Here is a 23,345-nt window from a genome sequence, read left to right as displayed (position 1 = left end):
ATACTCTTTAGGGGACCAGAAAAAGAAGGAAGCCAGAACAACTCTATTTCAAGGTTTTCCACCTAACCTTGAGTTGTTCCTCGCCTGAAACATTCCTCAGCTGTTACGCGAATTACAAAACAGATCATTAGGGAAGTCTTGATTCAATTTCAAAATTATGTGTTCCATGTATCATAGCAGTAGGGTTGGGTTCATAAGTATTGAAACCAAAAGCAAGCTATTGGAGTCGCAGTTTTCCACAAAAAGAAAACTGGGAAGTAGTACGAGGGGAAGTTGAGCAATTTTGCAACACTAATCCAAGTAGCTGAAAGCAAAAAACCGAGTAATTAAAGGGATATGTGAGGGGTGTTAAAGAGCCTCATTCCAGCAAGGGTTAGGAGAACTTGATGCTAGCTAGCTTGATTTCATCTTCACTTGTGTGACATTGGCCCAGGTACAGTTAACTTCTCTGGCCTGTTTCTTCATCTCCAAAACAAGGGAGTCCCTTCCAGCAATACAAATTTAAGAACTGTTACACCTTTCACTTTCCTAGTAAGAGGATCATGATACTCTAAACCTCATATGTTAAGTCACTAAACGGACAGAGTATGATCTTCCACTAAAATGCAAGATCAGTAGCCCCAAGTCTAACTGATGATGACTGAAATCCAAAATTCTTCCATGAGCTTATAAGGACAATTTCTAGGATGCTTAATCAGTATTGTGATTGCGGGTGGGGTTGTTTCCTCAGGCAAAAAGCTGCTTCGAAGAAAGATCTTCATTTCCACCAAGAACTCCGTAAGGAAGCCAATGGCCTACAGTGGACACAGAACATTTCCAGACCATGGGTCTACTCTTACTTCCAGTTCCTACAAATACCAAGACCTGAAGACTAGAAGAAAACTAAAAAGTTAGGAGGTGGTGACAGAAAACGAGTAACTTCCTTCTGTAATGAAGTTCCGTCCTGAGCTCAGTTAGCTCCGTTTCATCTGGTTCACCTCACCTCACCCCACACTTCACTTCACTCTAGGCCCTCCCTCCCCACCACCCAAACCTTACTCAACCCAGTCAAACTTGTCACACACCTAAATCCTTTATGTTCTCTGGAACCACGTAAATCCAGAAGCTTTGGTGCCTAAAATTAGCCAGTAATTTCATAATTTGTTTGAATTTCAGTAAATTTCGGCTTAATTTCAGTGAGTAAGACGTTAACATAATCTTAGGGTAGCTGAAGTATTTCATTTCAGTGTCTCTGAAAGAGCTGTAGGTAAATGGAAATTCTATAATGCAATAACTCTGAATTAGCAAAGAGGAGCTAATTCATGTATTTACATATTAAGAATTTTATTATAATTTATAAAGCAAAACCACATCCATTTCCTCCTAAGAATCTAAAGTTTAATTTCTATTTCAAACAAGTTAATCACTTGGTAAATGTTCATTTGAGCAAAATGAACTGTTCTGAGGGAATTCTCACAACCTCAAAGTACAGATTAAGAGCTGCACTATCCAAATAAGTAGCCACATGTAGCTATTTAAATGTAAGTTAAAACATTCAGTTCTCCAGTCACACTAGCCACATTTCAGGTGCTCAATAACCAGATGTGGCTACTGGCTACTGTAATAGAACATTTTCATCGTCACAGAAAGTTCTATCGGACAACATTGTATTCTAGAGCCCGGAAAATTAACCCATCTTGAGGTTTTGCTCCTCTGTCTTGAAAAACCAGCCACTCACATAATTTCCCCCTTTTCAAAATCACACTGAACCTATAAGCATCTTGATTAGATAATCTGTCTTTAACATCTCCTTAATATCAGTTAAGTATCTGATAAGTATCTATCATAGATTGATCATTAAAGGGGATGAAGGACCTTTAGCAAATAAGATATGTAACAAGATGTTAAAGCAAGCAGTATCTGAACCTGAATTTTCCCACGAATTTCCTTTGGCCCTATTCTATACTTCACTGTCTACAGCTAAATAAACTTAGTATTTGCAGATGATTCCCTCAAATCTCCCACTAATGCTTGTAAGGTGCTTTCTACAGGAACTGCGCTTCCACAATCCAGAAGTCAAGCTTAATTTTGAGTCTGTATTGCTGTGTTATTGGACTTGTTTAGATTTGATGCTTATTTTCAAACACTTGCTTTATATAAAATAGAAATAAAATGGCCAAAACACTGGCTATCACAGTGAATTTAAATATGCCACTTAAAACTTTTTCTCAAACTTGTCGATCCTACTTGCACATTCATTCATTCATTCAATTCATTCAATAATACTTAGGTGAGAAAGGAGCATCTCAAATAATTCAACCGAAAAGAAAGAACACTCAAGGAAAACATCCTTGCGGGGGAAATTACCATTACTGATTTTATTTTCTCCCTTCTTTTACAAATTTAGGATGTTGCAGTCAAGCACCAGGTAGACAGGCTACACTAAATGTTATTCGAGGTCCCTTCCAAATCTGATATTCTATTAAATTGTTGCTGTGAAAAGCCTATTTTATCAGCAGTACTCACCAGATGAGCACATTTTTCAGTCAACCACAGCACACTGCAAAACATTTAGAAGAATCCAATAAACTAAAATCAAGAAAATTATATCCCCGAATTATATTATAGTTAAGCTCCACCACCTAAATGCTGAGAGCCCTCAGAAAGAGATGCAAACAAAGCTAAGATACCAAACTACATATTCACGCCTTCTGGATAGCTCAGATAGCCTATGAGGTTTGCTACTCAGGCCTGACAGAAATATGCAACTCAATGAGGACTTTCTAGAAATGGGCCTGACTCCTAGTTACTATTTAATACAATGATAAATGCCAGGTAATGGTCTAAAAGCTCTAATTTACCTAGACTATATATGTACAATACAAATAATTTTTCAGTTAGGGTCAAATATAAGAATTTATAAGGCGAGCCAATTATTTTTCAATAGGGGACTTGAGAAGGGATTCAAACTATAACAGTTTATAAAATGCATTAGAGAGAGGTCTTATTTGCTCTTCTAATGTAGTTAGATGACATTCTATTTGGAATAATATGAAATAGGATTACATATATGCACAGATATACTGAATTCTGTGATTCATTAAGGATTTAAAAGAAAAAGTTAAGCCCTCTAATTAAGGAACTAATTTGATATTTTAATTTTACACAGTTTAAAGAGAGGATATAAAGAAATAAAAGAAAATATAAACAAAATATACCAAACCTTAACTAAGCAGAGAACATTTTGTAAATTGTTAAGGGAAAAACTGAAATTATCAGTATCAATTAAGAATTTTTGGCGTGCCCATTTATTCAACATATTGGGTAACTGTATCATATATATGCACTACACAGGAATATCAAGTTTTTAAAATAAACAACACTGGGTATTTAAAAGGTATTGTGGCCTTAATTAAATCCTTAATTCAGAAGGCACTTCAGTAACTTTCAGGGCTTCAAAGTCATGATCGTCATCACTGCACAGTACTAAAGAAAACATGTTTACCATGTACAAACAATAATTTCCAGTATTATGCAAGAAAACCTTATGTTTTAAGCATTTTTTTTCTTCTTTCTGTACAATTAAAAATAAAATGAACATTGGTACGGTTTTTACAAATATTTTGTTTATTTTAATGAAGCTGGTACAGACAATGTCCATTTAAAACCCATATCCCAGGCCAAAAAGTACAAATAAAGTCAAAAAGAGCAGCGTTCTGCTGTATACACTTCTGCATTAATAACTTTAACTGCTAATGAAAATTAGAACTTTTCTGGGATCTTCTGACAAGATTTTTCTTTCATCTTAAAATGCTTTCTCTTCAGTGAAGCCATCTTTGGAGTTAGTCATTATTTTCACCACCTCTGTCACCTTGACTCCAACCTGATATTCCTCTTCTTTTGGTCCAGACCCTCAGATTTTAAAAGTAGCTTCAAGTTAAGGAAAGGGCATTTTCCCACAGTTCAGTTCTCTGAAAAACTTCCATCTCCCACTGAGAGTCACAGTCCAGGAGCGAAGCGATCACATGCTAGAACTTCGGGGCCAATTGGAAAGTCATGAACACTCGCATTAGTCAATCTTATTTATCACAAGCCTGTAAATGCACAGTCCTGGAAAAGGCGGCCTCTCTGTGCACACACATAATTTTTAAAAAGGAGAGGGCGATATGAACGGGGCTGAGGTTTGATCACCAAAAATCAGCACAATGAAAACAAACAATAATGAATAATGGGCACTAGAATTCAAATTACCAGATGTTCTAAAGAGATGGGGTGCCAGTTTTCAATTCTGTTTTGAACACCACATTACAAAAGAACTATTTTTAAAAATAAAAAAGGATTAAGGGAAAAGAAAAAAAATAAAAATATCTAAATTGTTGAACGACCCCCTGTTTGTTCCTGATAAACTTCAATCACATCTTCTTCCTCCATTCCCAGCTGTAAGAGAAAAGAAAAGTGTTAGTAGTAGAATATAAAAGTACTATTTTTTTAATTGGCTGCAATTACGTGGCCACTGTTTTAAAGTGCAAAAAGATACAACAGTAATCCATAGTTATCCTGTTCTAAAATTAAGAATTCTGTTTCCAGGCTTCCCTGGTGGTGCAGTGGTTAAGAATCTGCCTGCCAATGCAGGGGACACGGGTTTGAGCCCTGGTCCGGGAAAAACCCACATGCCGTGGAGCAACTAAGCCCATGCGCCATGACTACTGAGCCTGTGCTCTAGAGGCCGTGAGCCACAACTACTGAGCCCACGCGCCACAACTACTGAAGCCTGCACGCCTAGAGCCCATGCTCCGCAACAAGAGAAGCCACCACAATGAGAAGCCTGTGCACCGCAATGAACCCACTCGTCCCAACTAGAGAAAGCCCACACACAGCAACGAAGACCCAACACAACCATAAATAAATAAATGAATTTATTAAAAAAAAAAAAAAAGAATACTGTTTCCTTTAATCTAAAGAACAGAGAGGGGGACTTCCCTGGTGGTCCAGTGGTTAAGACTCTGTGCTTCCAATGAAGGGGCATGGGTTCAATCCCTTGTCAGGGAACTAAGATCCCATATGCCACATGGCGCAGCCAAAACAAAACAAAACAAACAAACAAACAACCAAGTTTTAAAGAACAGAGAGGTATATCTTTTCCTCTGATACTATGTCTATGAAGTCATTCATATTACTTTGCTGAGCCAACTTCACGTCCCAGTTTATTCACCATATAAAATTTAAGTGTTTCTGAAAAGTACCTTAAAGGAGTTTTAAACCTAATGAAACATGTATATAATAGTTTAAATAATAGTTTGATGGCATATTTTCTAAAATGCATTTTACTTCTAGATGTAATTACTTGATAGAAACTCTTTCAAGAAACCTGATCTCACTTTGAAATATATGTGGTTTTAGTTAGAAAAACACTGCCTAAGGATTCATTTCTAAGTGGTTTGCTTTGTCATCTACAATTCCTTCTGGCATATAACTATTATTTTCTTTGATAGTAACCACTCAGTGAAGAAACCTTACTTAACTTCTACTCTTATTTGACACCTCCAATTGTATAAGCTAGATTTTTCAGACCAACCCTTCTCAACTCTTACAGAAAAGGAAAAGAAGAAGAAGAAAAAAGACCCTTTAAAATGCCTTATACAGAACATTAAGCAAAGTATAGGCAATTAAGTTTTTTTTTGTTGTTTTGTTTTTTTTTAATTTTTTTAATTTATTTATTTTTGGCTTCACTGGGTCTTCGTTGTGCGTGGGCTTTCTCTAGTTGCGGTGAGCGGGGGCCACTCTTCGTTGCGGTGCGTGGGCTTCTCATTGCGGTGGCTTCTCTTGTTGTGGAGCATGGGCTCCAGGCACACGGGCTTCAGTAGTTGTGGCTCACGGGCTCTAGAGCGCAGGCTCAGTAGTTGTGGCGCGTGGGCTTAGCCGCTCCGCAGCATGTGGGAGCCTCCCAGACCAGGGCTCGAACCCGTGTCCCCTGCACTGGCAGGCCAATTCTCAACCACTGTACCACCAGGGAAGTCCCTAAGTTTTTTTTTTTTTTTTAATGTGCTTTATATGCACTGAAATATTCTGGAATTTTTTTCTAAAAGACATTATTAATAATGGTTGCCTCTGAGAAAATGGGAATGCAGAGATATCTAAAGTGTATTTTCCATTGTATATACTTTGGTAGTTTGGTTTTCTAATACTTTTATTTATTTTTAACACAAGTATTCTTTATTTAAAAAATAAAAGAGTACATAAGGGGGCTTGGTGTCGCATAGAAACCCAGGTGTTACACTCAGTGAGGCTTGTAAAGGACTGTAAATCTGTTGATTCTGATGTGCAGACAGGGTTAAGGAGCACTGTAATAGGCAGACTGAAAACAAAAACTATCACTGTTTCCACTGAACTATAGCGGATCACAGAAAGAAATGAAAAATAACATTTCAAAGGAAAGTCCAAGATCAGTATTTTATAGGTGACAATTTTGTGCTGAATTACAAAATGTGAAAATTAAAATATGCTAAGAAATCTAAAAATAAAACACAGACTTAAGTGGATTTAGAACTTTTTTAAAAGTGATTAATTGGCTCTAGTATTATGGATATCTTGATTGTGATAGACATATGAATATTAAAATAATTATTAATTAAAGAGGCTATTAAAATTTAATTTTAATTGCACATATAGCCTGGTAAGTACTGCAAGGACTAAAATTCCAAACATTACAAGGAACCTTTAAATCAGGAAGGCAGCACATGTCCTCAAACTATGGAGAATATGAAGCCATCAGCTTTAAGGAGCACATTAGCAGAGGGACTTACCTGGTGGCACAGTGGTTAGGAATCTGCCTGCCAATGCAGAGGACATGGGTTCAATCCCTGGTCCGGGAAGATCCCACATGCTGTGGAGCAACTAAGCCCGTGCGCCACAACTACTGAGCCTGTGCTCTAAAGCCCGCGAGCCACAACTACTGAGCCTGCGTGCCACAACTACCGAAGCCTGCACGCCTAGAGCCCATGCTCCACAACAAAGATGAGCCACCGCAATGAGAAACCCACGCACCGCAACGAAGAGTAGCCCCAGCTCGCCGCAACTAAAGACCGCGCGCAGCAACGAAGACCCAACACAGCCAAAAATAAAATTAATTAATTAAAAAAAAAAAGTAGTACATTAGCAGAGATGAGTAAACAAGAGTACAAAGAGGTCACTCCCTAAATACCTACTCTCTCCCACTGCCCCATTATTATTCTTCTAAGAAGATAAATCTCTTAATGATAGTGAGGGAGGTGTCACTAAAATGTATGAAATATCTTCTGTGTTGCAGAGATTATGCCAAGCTAGGACAGGGAAAATACAACATAAGTTTGGAATATCTTGTGCCAGACAGTAAGGAAGTACTTAAGAAAGTGGGTAGATACTAAACCTACAGGGAAAACTTTGATGAGAAAAAGGATAGTCACATAGTTTCAAAGTATGTGCCCACAAATTACTCAATTAAAACAGGAAAAATAGTAACTACATAGTAAAGGAAAAAGACAACTGTTAAACTCAATAAGGGACTTCAGATACTCCAGATATTACACCCTGAGAAAGACACATCACCATTTATGTAGTATTCCAGCCAAAAATACATAATCCGAATCTAGTCATGAGGAAACAGAACAGCCCAAATTGAGAGACTTTTTGGAAAATACCTGGTTTGTATTCTTCAAAAATGTAAGTGTCATGAAGACAAAGATAGGCTGAAAAACTGTTCCAAATTAAAGATAATTAAAGAGACCCCTAAATAAAATATGTTGATACTGAACTGGATCCTGTGACGAGGGAGAAAATTTATTATAAAAGGCATAATTGGGACAGATGACAAAATTAGGTTGAAGACTAAAGTTTTCTAACAGTGTTAAGTGTCCTGAATTTTATTAACAGTACTGTGGTTATGTAAAAGAATATACTTATTCTTAAGAAATACACACTAAAATATTTAGTAAATGGCATGTTGTATGCAACCTACTCCCAAGTGGTTTGGATGATATACATATATATACACGCATATATTATATATGGGGGGAGGGGAATAATAAAGCATAGGTAGCAAAATGTTAAAAACTGGTAAATCTAAGTGGAAGAGAGTACAGTTTTTTGTACTATTCTTGCAACTTTTCTGTAAATTGAAAATTATTTCAAAATAAAAACTTTCTAAAAAGATGGAGAGGTGTCAAAAAGAAAAGACGCCAAATTGAAGGGGTCCCCACTGGCCAATATCTAAAGAACGTCATTATTCACACAGTTTCAAAGTATCTCCCCACAAATTACTTATTAATTACAAAAGAAAATGATAACTTTACAATGGATAAAAAATCTGGCAGTTACCATCTTAACTACGTGACCAAAGTTAATATTATCCATAGCAGGACAAATGGAGATCATATAACTCCTGATAATGATGCACTTGGAATTTCACAGCTTCACTCTGTGCTACTCCGACCAAAAATGCAAAACTGAATCTAATCATGAGGAAACAACAGACAAACCCAAACTGAAGGACATTCTAAAATACAGCTGGCCTGAATTCTTTTTAAAAATGTCAGTGTGGGCTTCCCTGGTGGTGCAGTGGTTGAGAATCTGCCTGCTAGTGTGGGGGACACGGGTTCGAGCCCTGGCTGGGAGGACCCCACGTGCCGCGGAGCAACTGGGCCCGTGGGCCACAACTGCTGAGCCTGCGCGTCTGGAGCCTGTGCTCCACAACAAGAGAGGCCGCGATGGTGGGAGGCCCGCACACCGTGATGAGGAGCGGCCCCCACTTGCCAAAACTGGAGAAAGCCAGCCTTCGCACAGAAACGAAGACCCAACACAGCCATAAATAAATAAATAAATAAATAAATAAAAATCTTAAAATGTCAGTGTGATGAAAAACGAAGACTGAGTAACTGTTCCACATTAAAGCTAAGGGGTATGATAACTAGTTAGGATGCATATCCTGGATGAGATCCCAGGTCAAGTTAAAAAAAAAAAAAAAAAAGGGAGGGAGCTACAAAGGACCTTACTGAGACAGATGGCAAAATCAGACTATTTTGATTGTATATTCAATTACAGTATTGTATCAAGGTTAAATCACTTAAATTAGATAATTTAACTGTGGCTCTTAGGAGAACAATAACACTGAAATATTTAGGGGTAAAGGGCCAGTATCAAATGGCCCACCAATAATGATAATCTGTATATACAGACAGAACAAAAAAGCAAACATAGCACAATGTTAATAACTGGTGCATCCAGGAAAAAGGTTATACAGGAGAATATTATACTAGTCTCATAATTCTGTAAGTTTGAAATGTTTTTAAACCAAAAAACTAATAATAACCATACACTGTTCCCACTATCAGAAATATCAAAAATGTTATTTTGTATTTGGAGGGGGGAATCTGCATAAATATAAATACACACATTCTCTCTCTCACACTTTATTACTTTCCGATGCCTGGGGGGTGGCGGTGGGGATGGGAATAGAGAGGGTGGAATATATAAACAGAGAAAACAGTCCATACATACAATAAAACAAATAAAGGCACAGAAGCATTAAAAGACATAAACCAAGATGACAGAGCCAAATATATTAATATACACTAAGCTTCTACATTAAGTTCTCAAAATGGGTCAAAAGTCAAAACTGAACCGTGAAGGTCACCATCACCATGAAAATGTACCAGAAATCTGCCAAATTTGAGGACCATCTGTCCATCCTCAAAAAGACGTAGTATGTGTGTGCCTTATGACAATTTCAGTACTCATTTTCTACTTTCCACCTCTCTTTTTACAGGCACTTTTTGAAGGCAATACAAGGGAAGTTCAACCCAAAAGATTATTTTTCTCTCTGACAAATGATATACCAGTTAAATCAGAGAATATTCAAGAAAAGGACAGTTTAATGGTACCAGTGAAAACAAATCATTCAATGCAGAATTAAAAATATGCCTTGAATCAGAGAAGAAATTATACTCACTTCTTTTGGAGTGTGATTATCAGCAATTCTCTGACCTTCAAAGAGAAACCTGAGTGAATTCATGGGAACTCCCTAAAAAGGCAGAAAACATACAAATATACAAATCTTAGAAGACATAACAGGAACTTTGATGCACAAAAAGCAAATATGAAAGCTTCAACAGAATATGTAGAACATAAAACTAGACAGCTAATTCTATCATAATTATCATTTACTGAGTACCAACTATTTGCTAGGCACTCCCTGTACCAAGTATTTTATATACATAATCATAAACTTTCATCACAACAGCCCTGGAAGGTAGGTATTATCACATTATCTTCATTTTACAGCTATGGAATCTAAGGTATGGAGAGGGCACACAAGCTAGCCAAGAACTGAAGGCTAAATCTGCTCCTAAGCCTGTGCATTCTTAACCACTATTCTATATAGTTTCCTCTCAAATCTGTAAGCTAACATAAAGATAAAATCAGATATTGGATGAGCAGCCTCACTAGCTTCCAACTGTACAAGCAAAATTGGTTTTTAAACAGATTAAATCATAGAAAATCGGTAAAGCACAGTAGCAAGCCAGATAAACTACAGTAAACCTGTGATGCCATTTACAGCACTATAAATATCACAAAAGGTATTAAAATATATTTTTCTAATCATTTATTCCACAAAAATAGCTAAAAGAGAATAGATGGCTCATTTAAAGAGAAATAACTTCACTAATAAGTACAAATCAAGAATCATTTAGTCCAAAAGTATTAGAAAGTTCTGCTCAATAACTAATGTGTTAAGATTTTCACTGTTTAAATACAATACTATCCCAAAAACATCCAAAAAAATTCAAACTATCTTCCATTATGTATTATACATAAATATATGGACCTTGCAAACTTACCCTGTATTTGGTTTTAAACTATTTTTTGTGATTTTTTTTGGCCATGCTTCTGGGATCTTAGTTCCCCGACCAGGGATTGAACCTGGGAGCAGTGAATGTGCCAAGTCGTAACCACTGGACCGCCAGGAAATACCCTGGTTTTATATTATTTCCAGGGTTGGGACTTCCCTGGTGGCACAGTGGTTAAGAATCCACCTGCCAATGCAGGGGACACGGGTTCAATCCCTGGTCCGGGAAGATCCCACATGACATGGAACAACTAAGCCCGTGCGCCACAACTACTGAGCCTGCACTCCAGAGCCCACAGGCCACAACTACTGAAGCTTGCAAGCCTAGAGCCTGTGCTCCACAACAAGAGAAGCCACTGCAAAGAGAAGCCTGCGCACCGCAACAAAGAGTAGCCCCTGCTCGCCACAACTAGAAAAAGCCCACATGCAGCATCGAAGACCCAACACAGCCATAAATAAATAAATAAATAGATAGATAGATAGATAGATAGATAGATAAATAAATAGACAGATAGATAAACAAACAAACAAATAAGAATTATTTCCAGGGTTATATTAAAAATAAACATGACTGACAAGGGTGGAATATTCTTTGATTTTAATTATAGTATCTTTCAAAAAAGAAATATCTTATGTTGGAGTCAAAAAAGTTTCTATAGAAACCAGTCTATAAAATCAAAATGGAAAGATGATTCAGTCTCTCTCTATTGGGTAAGTATTCCATACTTTAGATATACTGAGTGTACCATTCCTCGTATATCAGCAAATATAAGAAAAAAATTATCAAGCCTCTGTGAACTGAGTACAGAAACTTCTAAAGACTGTAGACTCTGAAGCATAAAAAAGAAAGCTAGAAATTATACTAACTTGATGTTATATTATCTCCCCAAACCTAGCACCTTCAATTCTGGATCAGTTTAGTTTTCACTTTTGCACTGTTTTTTCTCAATAATCAACTCCCTCATTTATAGATGAGGTAAAAAGACCATATGATTTTCTTCTGAGTTGTTGTCAACAGTAAATGACAATGTATCCAAGTACCTACGAGCATACTGCACTTAATACATGTTCGTTTCCAATTTTAGCTCCCATCATTATTACAAATGTGAGCTAGTTGAGCCCCAATTAAAAGACTTTACTGAGCATAACAATATCAAAAACAGAAACAGGGAATTCCCTGGCAGTCCAGTGGTTAGGACTCCGCGCTTTCATTGCCAAGGGCGCGGGTTCGATCCCTGGTCGGAGAACTAGAATCCCACAGTCCACGCAGCGTGGCCAAAAAAAAAAAAAAACCAGAAACAAATGTTTATTGTTTTACTTATCCTAACACCTAGGTGATCTCTTTTTCTTCTTGCAAAGTCCTAACCACTAGACCACCAGAGAAGTCCCAAAGGATTACTTTTCTTTTGACAAGAAAGAAAAATTAATGATATATAAAGCACTGAATTTAATCTTATAACATACAAACCTGTCTTTGACAGTACGATTCTTTGAGTTTCTTGAGATGTGTTGTCATTTTCACTTTGAAGTGAATCTCACTGCTATCCTATGGAGATATGAGGGAAAAAAGTCACTCTCTGTGTAAGCTATTTGCTTTGCTTGAAACAAATTATTTAATTACACATATACTACAAATAGAAATGTATACCTTGTCTCCTATATTTTCCCACCAAAATATTCTTTTTAGCATTCCTAACAGGTTTATTAAAACACTCTAACCATCCTCAAAGTTGCTATATACCCATTTCAAAATAAATTTAATAAAACGAACATAAAGATAATCTGTTTGGGGTGTTATAATTAGCAGCATAAGTAAAAGTATGTATGTGAAAGAATGCATTCCTTCAGAACTGCATGCCTATTCTCTTTTCAAAATGAAAATGTGAACTGTCACAAACTCCCAAAGGCAACTCAAAACAAAAAGTACCCCCACAACTGAAGTGTCACTGAAGACGGTCAAACCTACAAATGGGACGTAGACCACAAAATAACAGACACTTACTCCTGCCATAAAAAGTCACCACACAGAGTCTGGCTTCTCTTGCATGAGTAAAATGAGTCAGTCAAACTGATAAACGGGATCACAGGTAATTTTTTTCTACCCAGACTGTCAAGTAAACTACCAGGCAACCATCAGAAAAAAATACTGGCACTTGCATACTGTAAAAATTTCAAAGTCAATCCTAATGATTACATATCACATTCACAAATACGTGTTAGTGGAAGCTGCATGTTTTGTTTGTAACTATAAATTTTTTTAATTATTTATTTATTTGTTTGTTTATTTTTGACTGTGTTGGATCTTTGTTGCTGCGCGCGGGCTTCCTCTAGTTGTGGCGAGTGGGGGCTACTCTTCGTTGCGGTGCACGGGCTTCTCATTGCAGTGGCTTCTCTTGTTGTGGAGCAAGGGCTCTAGGCGCGCAGGCTTCAGTAGTCGTGACACGCAGGCTCAGTAGTTGTGGCTCGTGGGCTCTAGAGCACAGGCTCAGTAGTTGTGGCGCACAGGCTTAGTTGCTCTGCGGCATGTGGGATCTTCCCGGACTAGGGCTTGAACCCGTGTCCCCCTGGATTGGCAGGCGAATTCTTATCCACTGCACCACCAGGGAAGCCTTGTAACTATAATTATTAAAAAAAAAAAAACAGGGAATTCCCTAGCAGTCCAGTGGTTAGGACTCAGCGCTTTCAGTGCAGGGGCTGGGTTCAATCCCTGGTCGGGGAACTAAGATCCCGTATGCTGTGAGGTGTGGCCCAATTTTTTTTTTAATTTATAAATAAATAAATACAAATTCTTGTCCTATGTATAATTTCACAAACAGACAAAATTTCTAGAGCAATACCTCACACCATAAGCTAAAATCAGTTCCAGATGAATTAAAGAGCCAACATTTAAAAAAAATTTTAATATTTTCTGTTCTTCTTAGGGAGAGACTTTTTCCCTAATCTTGACACTGGGAAATCCTTATTTTAAAGCAAGATTTTAACTCAGAAACCACTAAAAAAAAAAAAAAAGATTGATAAATCTGACTTAATAAAAACATAAACCATCTATACAGTAAGAAGCACCACAAAAGTTAAGAGACCCTGAAGAAAATATTCACAACATATATAACAGACAAGAAAAATCAAGAAAATATAAAGCATTCCTACAAATCAGTAATTGTTAAAAAGGTAATCCATGGCATAGGACAAACATACACAGGCGTACCTCATTTTATTGCACTCTGCTTTATTGCGTTTTGCAGATACTGTGTTTTTTACAAACTGAAGCTTTGTGACAAACCTGAGTTGAGCACGTCTACTGGCACCATTTTTCCAATAGCATTTGCTCATTTCGGGTCTCTGTGTCACATTTTGGTAATTCTCTAAATATTTCAAACCCTAACCCTGCAAAAAAAAGGCTCACTGAAGGCTCAGATGATGGTTAGCACTTTTCAGCAATAAAGCATTTTTTAACTAAGGTATGTACATTGGTTTTTTTAGACAAAATGCTATTGCACACTTAAACTACATTGTAGTGTAAACATAACTTTCACATGCACTGGGAAACGAAAAATCCATGTGATTCGCTTTACTGCAGTGGTTTGGAACCAAACCCGCATGTCTTGGAGGTATGCCTGTAAATCAGTGGAATAAAATTGACAGCCCAGAAATAAACCCATATATATCTATGGTCAATTGATTTTGACAAAGATGTCAAGCAATTCAATGCGAAAAGGACAGACTTTTCAATCAATGGTCTGGGACAAATAGATAGCCACATGCAAAAGAAAGAAGTTAGACTCTCCTTCAAACGCATACAAAAATCATTCAAAAAGTACTCAAAATGATCAAAAACTTAATGTAAGAGCTAAAACCATAAAAACCTTAGAAGAATCTATAGGTATAAATTTTTGTGACCCTGGATTAGGTAACAGTTTCTTAGATATGACACTAAAATCATAGCAACAAAAGAAAAAATAAATTCAATTCATCGAAATTAAAAACTGTTTCTGCAAAGGACACAACCCAGAAAGTGAAAAGATAACCCAAAGATGGGAGAAAACATTTGCAAACCATCTATCTGATAAGGATCTAATATCTTAAATATATATGACAAGTTATTACAACTCAAAAATAAAGACAAGTAATCCGATCTAAAAATGGACAAAAGATCGGAATAGACATTTCTCCAAAGATGTATACAAATGGGCAATAAGAACAGGAAAAGATGCTCATCATTAACCATCAGGGAAATGCAAATCAAAAACACAAGATACCACTTCACACTCACTAGGATGACTATAAAAAAAAGACAACAGCAAATATTAACTAGAATGTAAAATAACAAACCTTCATACGTTGTCGGTGGGAATGTAAAATGGTGCGGCCACCACTAAAAACAGTTTGGCGGCTCCTCAAAAAGTTTTAAAAAGTTACTACTATGTTAGACCCAACAATTCCACTCTTAGATATATAGAGAACTGAAAACATATCCACACAAAACTTACAATGAATGTTAATAGCAATATTATTCATAATAGCCAAAATATGAAAACAACCCAAATGTCCATTAACTGATGAATGGATAACAAACTCGGTATATCATACAATGAAATGTTATTCAGCCATAAGAAGGAATGGAATACTGAAACATGCTACAATTTGGATGAACCTTGAAAATATTATGCTAAATAAAAGAAGCCAGACACAAAAAGGTCACAAATCGTGTAATTCCATTTACATGAAATGTCCAAAATAGGCAAATCCATAAATGCAGAAAGTAAAGTAGATTAGCGGTTACTAGAGGCTGGGGGAAAAGGAAGATGGGGAATTACTGCTAATGAACACACCGTGTCTTTTTTCGGGTGATGAAAATGTTCTGGAATCAAATAATGGTAATGGTTGTACAGCCTTGTGAATATACTAAAGCACCTAAATTATACATTTTAAATGATGAATTTTATGGTATCTGAATTATATCTTAATAAAAATTTTCAAAATAAGATGATCACAGAAAATAGGAAAAGGGTATGAACACACGATTAATATAAACGTAAAAGACAAAAAATTATACCTCATTGATAATCAGAGAAATGCAAAATAAAACGTCTAGCTATTACACTGGCCCAAAATTGAAAGACTGGTAATATCCCATGTTTCAGAGAATGTGGGGAAATGGTACTCTCATACTTCCATGGTGAGTGTCTACTAGTTCTTTCTTTTGTCCCTTAAAAAAAAAAAACTATGAAGATGCATTCCTCCGATAATTTTCAGCTAAACTTAATTATCTGTTAACATCTCAAAAAGGGTCAATAAGATACAGGCCAGAGTCTGTAGAAATAAGGTGCCAAGAAAGAGAAAGGGGTCAAGAAAAGGCCTGAGAGGCCCTTTGGTTTAAGGGCCCTAGCATTATCACTCAAGAGTAGTCGCTGTATTTGCCACCGAAGCATGCTAACCAAGAAAAAAAAAAGTTTTATTAGAAGAAATTAAGGTGATCTAAATCTGCCTAGCAGAGCAATTAAGAAAACAGTATCACCCTCTTCTGCTTCCAACAGATGCATATGTAGTAAATGAATCGCCATTTTTAAATAACTTGCCTTAGTTAAATCATTTTCTCTGTGTGTCAGAAATCATCCACACATTCCAGAGTCAAAGGAGAAAAATAACGAAACTCACCTGTCCGATGACTTTGAGTTTAATATATTCTCCTTCCTTCTTATCCCCCAAGTCCTCGGTTGAAGGTTTTGCCTCCTGAAAGAAAAGTACACATAAAGATATAAGTTCCTATCTGCTATTTTAATTATTCACCCATTACTTTGACTTAAGGTACAAAATTTGCACCTGAAAATACAGCGGGCATTTCTTTGCTCTGCCAGCCAATTAAGCAAAAAAGGTCCTAAGTCAATTACTCTCTCAAACACCAGTTCTAAAGATCACTAAAAATCAAGAAAGAAGTCTCTTTTATTATAAGAATCCTATAGTAATGGTTCTAAAACTTCACTGAGCATCAGAATCACCTAAAGTACTTGTTAAAAGACTGCTGGGCCTCACACCAAGTTTTTTATTCAGTAGGTCTGGGGTAGGGCTGTAATATACATTTCTAACTAATTACCAGGTGGTGCTATTGCTGCTACACAAAGGAACAACCTGGAAACCATTATCTTCAGTCAACTCCTATTAGTCAAAGGAAGCTCATCTCCAAGAATCCTTAACCAAACATTCTGAATCCAAGATTATTTTCTCACAACCTATTGGGAGAAGTTAACTACTCCAATTACAAAACTGTACTAAGAAACATAAATTAATCATATTAACATAAGCAAAGTCTATTTAGAAAGGAAAATCAAATAGCAAAGTATTGGCCTAATGTAGTCTTGAGTCAAAACAAATCAGTTTTATATCAGCTATTATTTTAGACTATCTGAAGCAGTATATCCAATTTTAAAAGATTAGGCTTGGCTGAAAAAAAAAAAATTAGGAGACTTAAACTGGAATAAGAAAAAAGCCCAGAGTAAGTAGTAAAAGGAAAGAGGAGACAAAATTGGAAGACAGAAGAGTATAACCCTCTTATAAATTATACCATAATAAATAAGATAGTTTCAAATGAAGGCATACTGAAAAGAAAATGAAGTTAGAATAAACTAGTTGAAACAACTTTGCCATGAAGTATCTAAGAAAAGTAAGCCATTTTTAGTAAAGGTGTAGCTTGGTAAATTTCAGTCAATGGTGTGATAAAAGTAGCTTTCCCGGGACTTCCCTGGTGGCGCAGTGGTTAAGAATCCGCCTGTCAACACAGGGGACACGGGTTTGATCCTTGGTCCAGGAAGATCCCACATGCCACGGAGCAGCTAAGCCCCCTGCGCCACAACTACTGAGCCTGCACTCTAGAGCCCATAAGCCACAACTACTAAGGCCACACACCACAACTACTGAAGCCCATGTGCCTAGAGCCCATGCTCCGCAACAAGAGAAGCCACTGCAATGAGAAGCCCGTGCACCACAACGAAGAGTAGCCCCCGCTCGCCGCAACAAGAGAAAGCCCATGCGCAGCAATGAAGACCCAACGCAGCCAAAAATTAATTAATTAATTAATTAAAAAACAACAACAAAAAGTAGCTTTCCAATGCACTTTACCTTAGTTTTGCCACCATATTAGTCACTTATTTAAATATATGCTTTTTTATGATTCACAGCAATTTCAAGCTGTTAATCAATGCTTGATAAGAATATAACCAACTATACTGTATTTCAGAAGTAACAAGGCCATTACCTGTTTATCTCATGCCAGTAAGTGAAAACTAACAAACTCTTTAACATTCAAAATTTATTGAATATATTAAACTAGAAGTAGCTTTTAAATTTAAGATACAGGCTAGAGTCCAGGGAAATGCTTAGATAACAGAACTGACTTCATTAGTGTGAAACCTTGCCTGTTTATCATTCTGCAGTACTTTCAACATTTGCTGACTACCGCATATTATGGCAGCAGGCCAAATTAACCTTCTTTAGTGAGACAGTATTTCACCTGAAAACTAGAAGACTGTCTTCAAACATAGTCTTCACAACCACATTTCTATGAATTTATATTCAGAGTAAACAGTTCCTTCTTCCTTTACATATCCAGAGAGGACAAGGACAGCTTATTCCACGCAGTGAAGGGCAACAAAGAGCAAAGAAGCCCTGAGTCCTCTTTAACTAAGAGAAGGGGTGTTAAGAAGCTTTATAGGAGTTACCACAAGGAGAAAAACATCCCCCTGCAACCGGAGCAGCAATACATCAGCACAATGGGAGTGATTTTGCTCCAGTGTTTCCTAGACAGGGTAGCTACAGAGGCTACTCAGAACAAAAGAGTTCTTCCCCCTTCTCCAATCCATTGTCCACACTGCTTCAGAACTCCTTCTAAAGCACAGCTTCTCTGACTGTATAACTACCCCTAACAAAAAGGGCTTTAAGGCCGAGAACCAAACTCCGCAGCACCTCGTTCAGTTCCTCCACTACCAAGCTCAATTCTCATTTTTCTCCTCCACTTCCTTTACAAACCATGAATTTGGTTAAGTTGGACTATCTGCTATTCCCTGAATATGTCTATAAACATTCTTCCACCTTCAGCCCTTTGCTGTTCCTGTTTCCTTTACCTGTAATACATATCCTCTCTCAACCTCTCTTGAAATCATCTCACAAAAATCCATCCCACACATCACCTGAAGTCCAGTATTTAAAAAAACTCTTCCAGGAACCACGGCACCCCTCAGCCTTCCAACTGGGATTAATATTTTCCTTTAATGCTCCCATTGGCACTTTATTCATATCCTTCATGGCATTTATTCTCAATTTAAAAACACTCCCCCTTTACTGTCTTCTCGAGGAGTCAGCCTCATCTTTTTCTTCGAACTTCTTATGAGAGTACTCAGCATTTGCTGTTTCCACTTTTACTCTCAACCCACTGTACTCTGGTTTATACCCCACCATTCCACTTGACACTTCTCTCACCAAGGTTACCAGTTCAACTCCTTATTGCTAAACCCAATGGACAATTTCAAGTCTCATCTTTAACCAACAGACACTTATGACTTCTTCCTTGAAAACTCTCTACCTTTGGCCTCCAAGATTCCATTGTTTCCTCATCTTGACCACTTCCTTAAATGCTGGTGCTCCTCTAGGTTCCATGTCTTTAATCCTCTTTTTCTTCTTCTTCCTGGGTGACCCATAACTCCAACTACCTCTCAGATACTAATGACTCACAACCATCCTCACCAACCTGACAACTTTTCTGAGTTTCACTCATTTTTTCAAGGGCTTGAACATCTATCTCCACTTTGGATGTCCCCATGGGTACCTCAATTTAAGTGTCCAAAACTGAATGCATTATCTCTAACTCTTCTGTTAGCTTTAACTCCTCTTTCTGAAAACCAAAATCCAAAAAAACTACAATTCCTCCTGGATTCCCAATTACAATAAATGGTTACCATACACTCAGCTGCCCACAACAGAAATTTAGTAGTCATCTTTGGCTACTCTCCCTCTCTTAAATCTCACACTTAATCATTCATCATTCTGACAATTGTATCTCTTAGTGACTCTCATTCTCTCCATTCCACTGCCTTAGTTCAGGCACTCACTGTTGCTCATTAGCATTACTGCAATAGCATAACAAATGCCCCAAGTCTAGCTCCCTTCAATTAATTCTTCCCAACTACAACCAGAGCCACTTCTCTAAAATGCAATCTGATCTGCCAAGAATCTTCAGGATTAAGTTCAAACTCCTTAGCCAACATACACTGGTCCTCCATGGGCTGGTTCCTGCCTAGCAATCCAGCCTTGTTCTCCTACTTCTCCTGCTAATAGTATCTTTTGCTCCAGCCACACTGATGTACAATTCCTTAAACAGGGCACCCTCTACCTTATCTCCACTATCTCTGTACATGTTAATCACCTCTGCTTGGTATGCCCTTTCCTACCCTATTCGCCTTTCAAGACCACTCAAGCATCGCTTCCTACAAAATGATTTCCCTCATCACCCTCTTAAATGTTCCCATACTGTTTACTTTAATCTTATTATAACATGTTTGCATATCTGTGTCTCCCACCAGATTGAGTTCCTTATTGGCATGCCTTACTCTTCTCTGTATTTCTGGTCAAGCACAGTGTTTAGTATGTATTTTGAAGATACTCAATATGCTTGTTAAATTAACATTTTCTGTGACAGTTTTGTATGTCTTGACTTCCCTACAAGTTTACAAGGAGAGGGTCCAAGTTTTTCATCTTTATAATCTCTGTAGTGTCATGCAAATACCAGGCAATTATTTAATGCTGGCTGAATTAAGTTGACAGCACTATTTTCTGTATCATACCACAAAATCTTACTAACTTCTTCATACTTCTACTGTACACAATAGTCAATACAAACAAAATCCTTTCAGCGTTTTATATTCACAGTTGGGAATAAGAGATAATTCACACAGGGAGATCAGCTCGGTGCTTTGTGACCACCTAGAGGGGTGGGATAGGGAGGGTGGGAGGGAGTGAGATGCAAGAGGGAAGAGATATGGGAACATATGTATAACTGATTCACTTTGTTATAAAGCAGAAACTAACACACCATTGTAAAGCAATTATACTCCAATCAAGATGTTAAAAAAAAAAAAAAAAGAGGGGGCTTCCCTGGTGGCGCCGTGGTTAAGAATCCGCCTGCCAACGCAGGGGACACAGGTTCGAGTCCTGCTCCAAGAAAATCCTACATGCCGCGGAGCAACTAAGCCCGTGTGCCACAACTGCTGAGCCCATGCGCCACAACTACTGAAGCCCTCGCGCCTAGAGCCTGTGCTCCGCAACAGGAGGAGCCACCACAATGAGAAGCCCGCGCACCACAACGAAGAGTAGCCCCCGGAGTGGCTGCAACTAGAGAAAGCCCACGTGCAGCAACAAAGACCCAACGTGGCCAAAAATAAATAAATAAAATAAATAAATTTAAAAAAAAAGAGATAATTCACTTCAATTTCATAAGAACATGTGAATACTAGGATTTGAAATTTCCAAAAATAAACTGCCACTTTCCCTAGTCACTCCATTTTGGTGATCTCTTCCCAACTCTGAAGCACTAGAGCAATGTCATCTACACCCACTTGTTTAATAGCCTCAGGCTTGCCTAATGCAGTCATCCAACTTTTCATGTGTTATCTTTTTTTCTTTTCCTTTCACAAACTAGTCTGGAAAATGAGAAGATCTTGGACAAAAAAAGGCCGAAGTTTGTCTCCAGTGATCTTAGTGTCTTTTGTATGCCTTCTTTCCTTCTGTCCCCTGTAAAAAAGCAGCCAATACAGAATGGTATGGCACACTAGTCACAAAACAGTGAAAGCATTCAGCACTGGGTGTGGGACAGTAGGTCATCAGAGAAAAGAGAATCCCGGAGAGGGCTGGTTGATTTGGCTGGAAAGGTTTACACAGCCCCAGAGCAGAAGAAACTGGTAATGTAAAGAAAAGAAAATGTATGTACAAGATCAAAGACAGGAACTGGAAACCTCTAAATTCTCAGGTCTGTGTCATCTAGAGATTAAATCATGGTAACTGGAACAGTAAAAGGAATTTATCAGACACCAGGCACTACCAACTCTTCTTTCCAAGATATAAATTAAACAGCTTAGAAATAGAAGATAGCTGGATCTGAAAAGAAGAACTAGACAAGAAAGGACAGAGAACACATCAATCCTCATTTACAAATGTACAGAATTCAACAGAAGGATTTTACTGTGCCATTTCAAAGTCAAAAGAACAAGAACTTTGCTAAAAATCACTATGGCAATCAGTATGTTGACAATTTAATCACAGGAAAACAGCACCACACTTAACTACTCCCAATCTCTCACTGACCCTTCCAGTTGTACAAGGATTGTTCATTCTTCTGAAAGAGGGGGGATTCTGGGGGAAACCAAAAATAAAGAATACATTTACTCTTATTTGATGACATTAACAAACCTGTTCAATTTTAAAGGTGGGACAACAGTATCCTGGTTTTGTTAAAAGAAAAAGTCCTTCTCTTTTAGAGATACATATTAAAATATTTGCAGATGAAAAGACACAATGTCTGGGTTGGTTTCAAAATAATGTTATGAAGTGGAGTGGGGTCATGCAAATGAAATAAGATAGGCCAAGAGATGGGTATATGCGTACAATTATATATACATTAAATTTTTCCATAATAAAACATTTCATTAAAAATACATTCAAAGTTTCCAAAAATTCTGTTAACCATAGTTCTTACTGTACATCGGTTTATTTCATTTTATTTCCTAATGAAGAAAGCTCAACAAGGATTAAATTGGATGATTCTAATAACTGTACCCATTATTTAAAGAAACAAACCCCCAAATTACAATAAAGTCATCTCCCTCATACTTCAATGGGTTTACCACAATTCTAAAAATACACACACACACATATTTTTTTCAGTGCATGCTGCCTATGTTCAAATTTAATGAGACAGTACTAGACATTTGGAATAAAACTGACCAGACTTAGCTCCATAACTTGAAGGTTTAAGTCAAGCTGTGAAGACACTGGGACTTCCGTAAATTTGCATTCAACCCTAGAATTGCAGTTAAACACTAGATAAATAAAGACAACTTCTCAGGAACTAAAAATTATAATTGAAAATCCCACTGGTTGGACTTCCCTGGTGGTGCAGTGGTTAAGAATCTGCCTGCCAATGCAGGGGACTGGGGTTCAATCCCTGGTCTGGGAAGATCCCACATGCCGCGGAGCAACTAAGCCGTGTACCACAACTACTGAGCCTGCGCTCTAGAGCCTGTGAGCCACAATGCCTGAGCCCACGTGCCACAACTACTGAAGCCCGTGTGCCTAGAGCCCATGCTCTACAACAAGAGAAGCCACCGCAATGAGAAGCCTTCACACAATGAAGAGTAGCCCCCACTCGCCGCAACTAGAGAAAGCCCACGCACAGCAACAAAGACCCAACAGAGACAAAAATAAATAATTTTTTTAAGTTAAAAAA

At 37.5% G+C, this 23,345-nt stretch overlaps 2 protein-coding genes across 7 annotated transcripts in view; one reads left to right on the top strand and one right to left on the bottom strand.

Moving 5' to 3' along the window:
• KIAA2012 (KIAA2012 ortholog) overlaps positions 1-875 on the top strand; it is a 116,036-nt gene extending 115,161 nt beyond the window's left edge. Inside the window, exon 23 of the mRNA XM_068543673.1 lies at positions 731-875. Within this exon, the coding sequence (XP_068399774.1) occupies positions 731-875 (145 nt within the window). The remainder of the gene's footprint in view (positions 1-730) is intronic.
• A 2,696-nt stretch (positions 876-3,571) lies between these two features.
• SUMO1 (small ubiquitin like modifier 1) overlaps positions 3,572-23,345 on the bottom strand; it is a 36,370-nt gene continuing 16,596 nt past the window's right edge. For 2 of the 6 annotated variants that reach the window (XM_068544643.1, XM_068544645.1), the window contains 4 exons: positions 16,514-16,588; positions 12,327-12,404; positions 9,962-10,033; positions 3,573-4,416 (listed from right to left, as the gene is read on the bottom strand). In XM_068544643.1, the coding sequence (XP_068400744.1) occupies positions 4,348-4,416; positions 9,962-10,033; positions 12,327-12,404; positions 16,514-16,588 (294 nt within the window). In that variant the 3' untranslated portion in view covers positions 3,573-4,347. Of the gene's footprint in view, positions 4,417-9,961; positions 10,034-12,326; positions 12,405-16,513; positions 16,589-23,345 lie in introns of all 6 variants that reach the window. The other 4 variants (XM_068544644.1, XM_068544647.1, XM_068544648.1 and 1 more) reach the window with 4 other exon arrangements.

The sequence above is a fragment of the Eschrichtius robustus genome, chromosome 5, assembly GCF_028021215.1.
Source record: "Eschrichtius robustus isolate mEscRob2 chromosome 5, mEscRob2.pri, whole genome shotgun sequence".
In the NCBI taxonomy this organism is placed as follows: domain Eukaryota; kingdom Metazoa; phylum Chordata; class Mammalia; order Artiodactyla; family Eschrichtiidae; genus Eschrichtius; species Eschrichtius robustus.
This window is presented reverse-complemented; position numbering and strand designations above follow the sequence as displayed.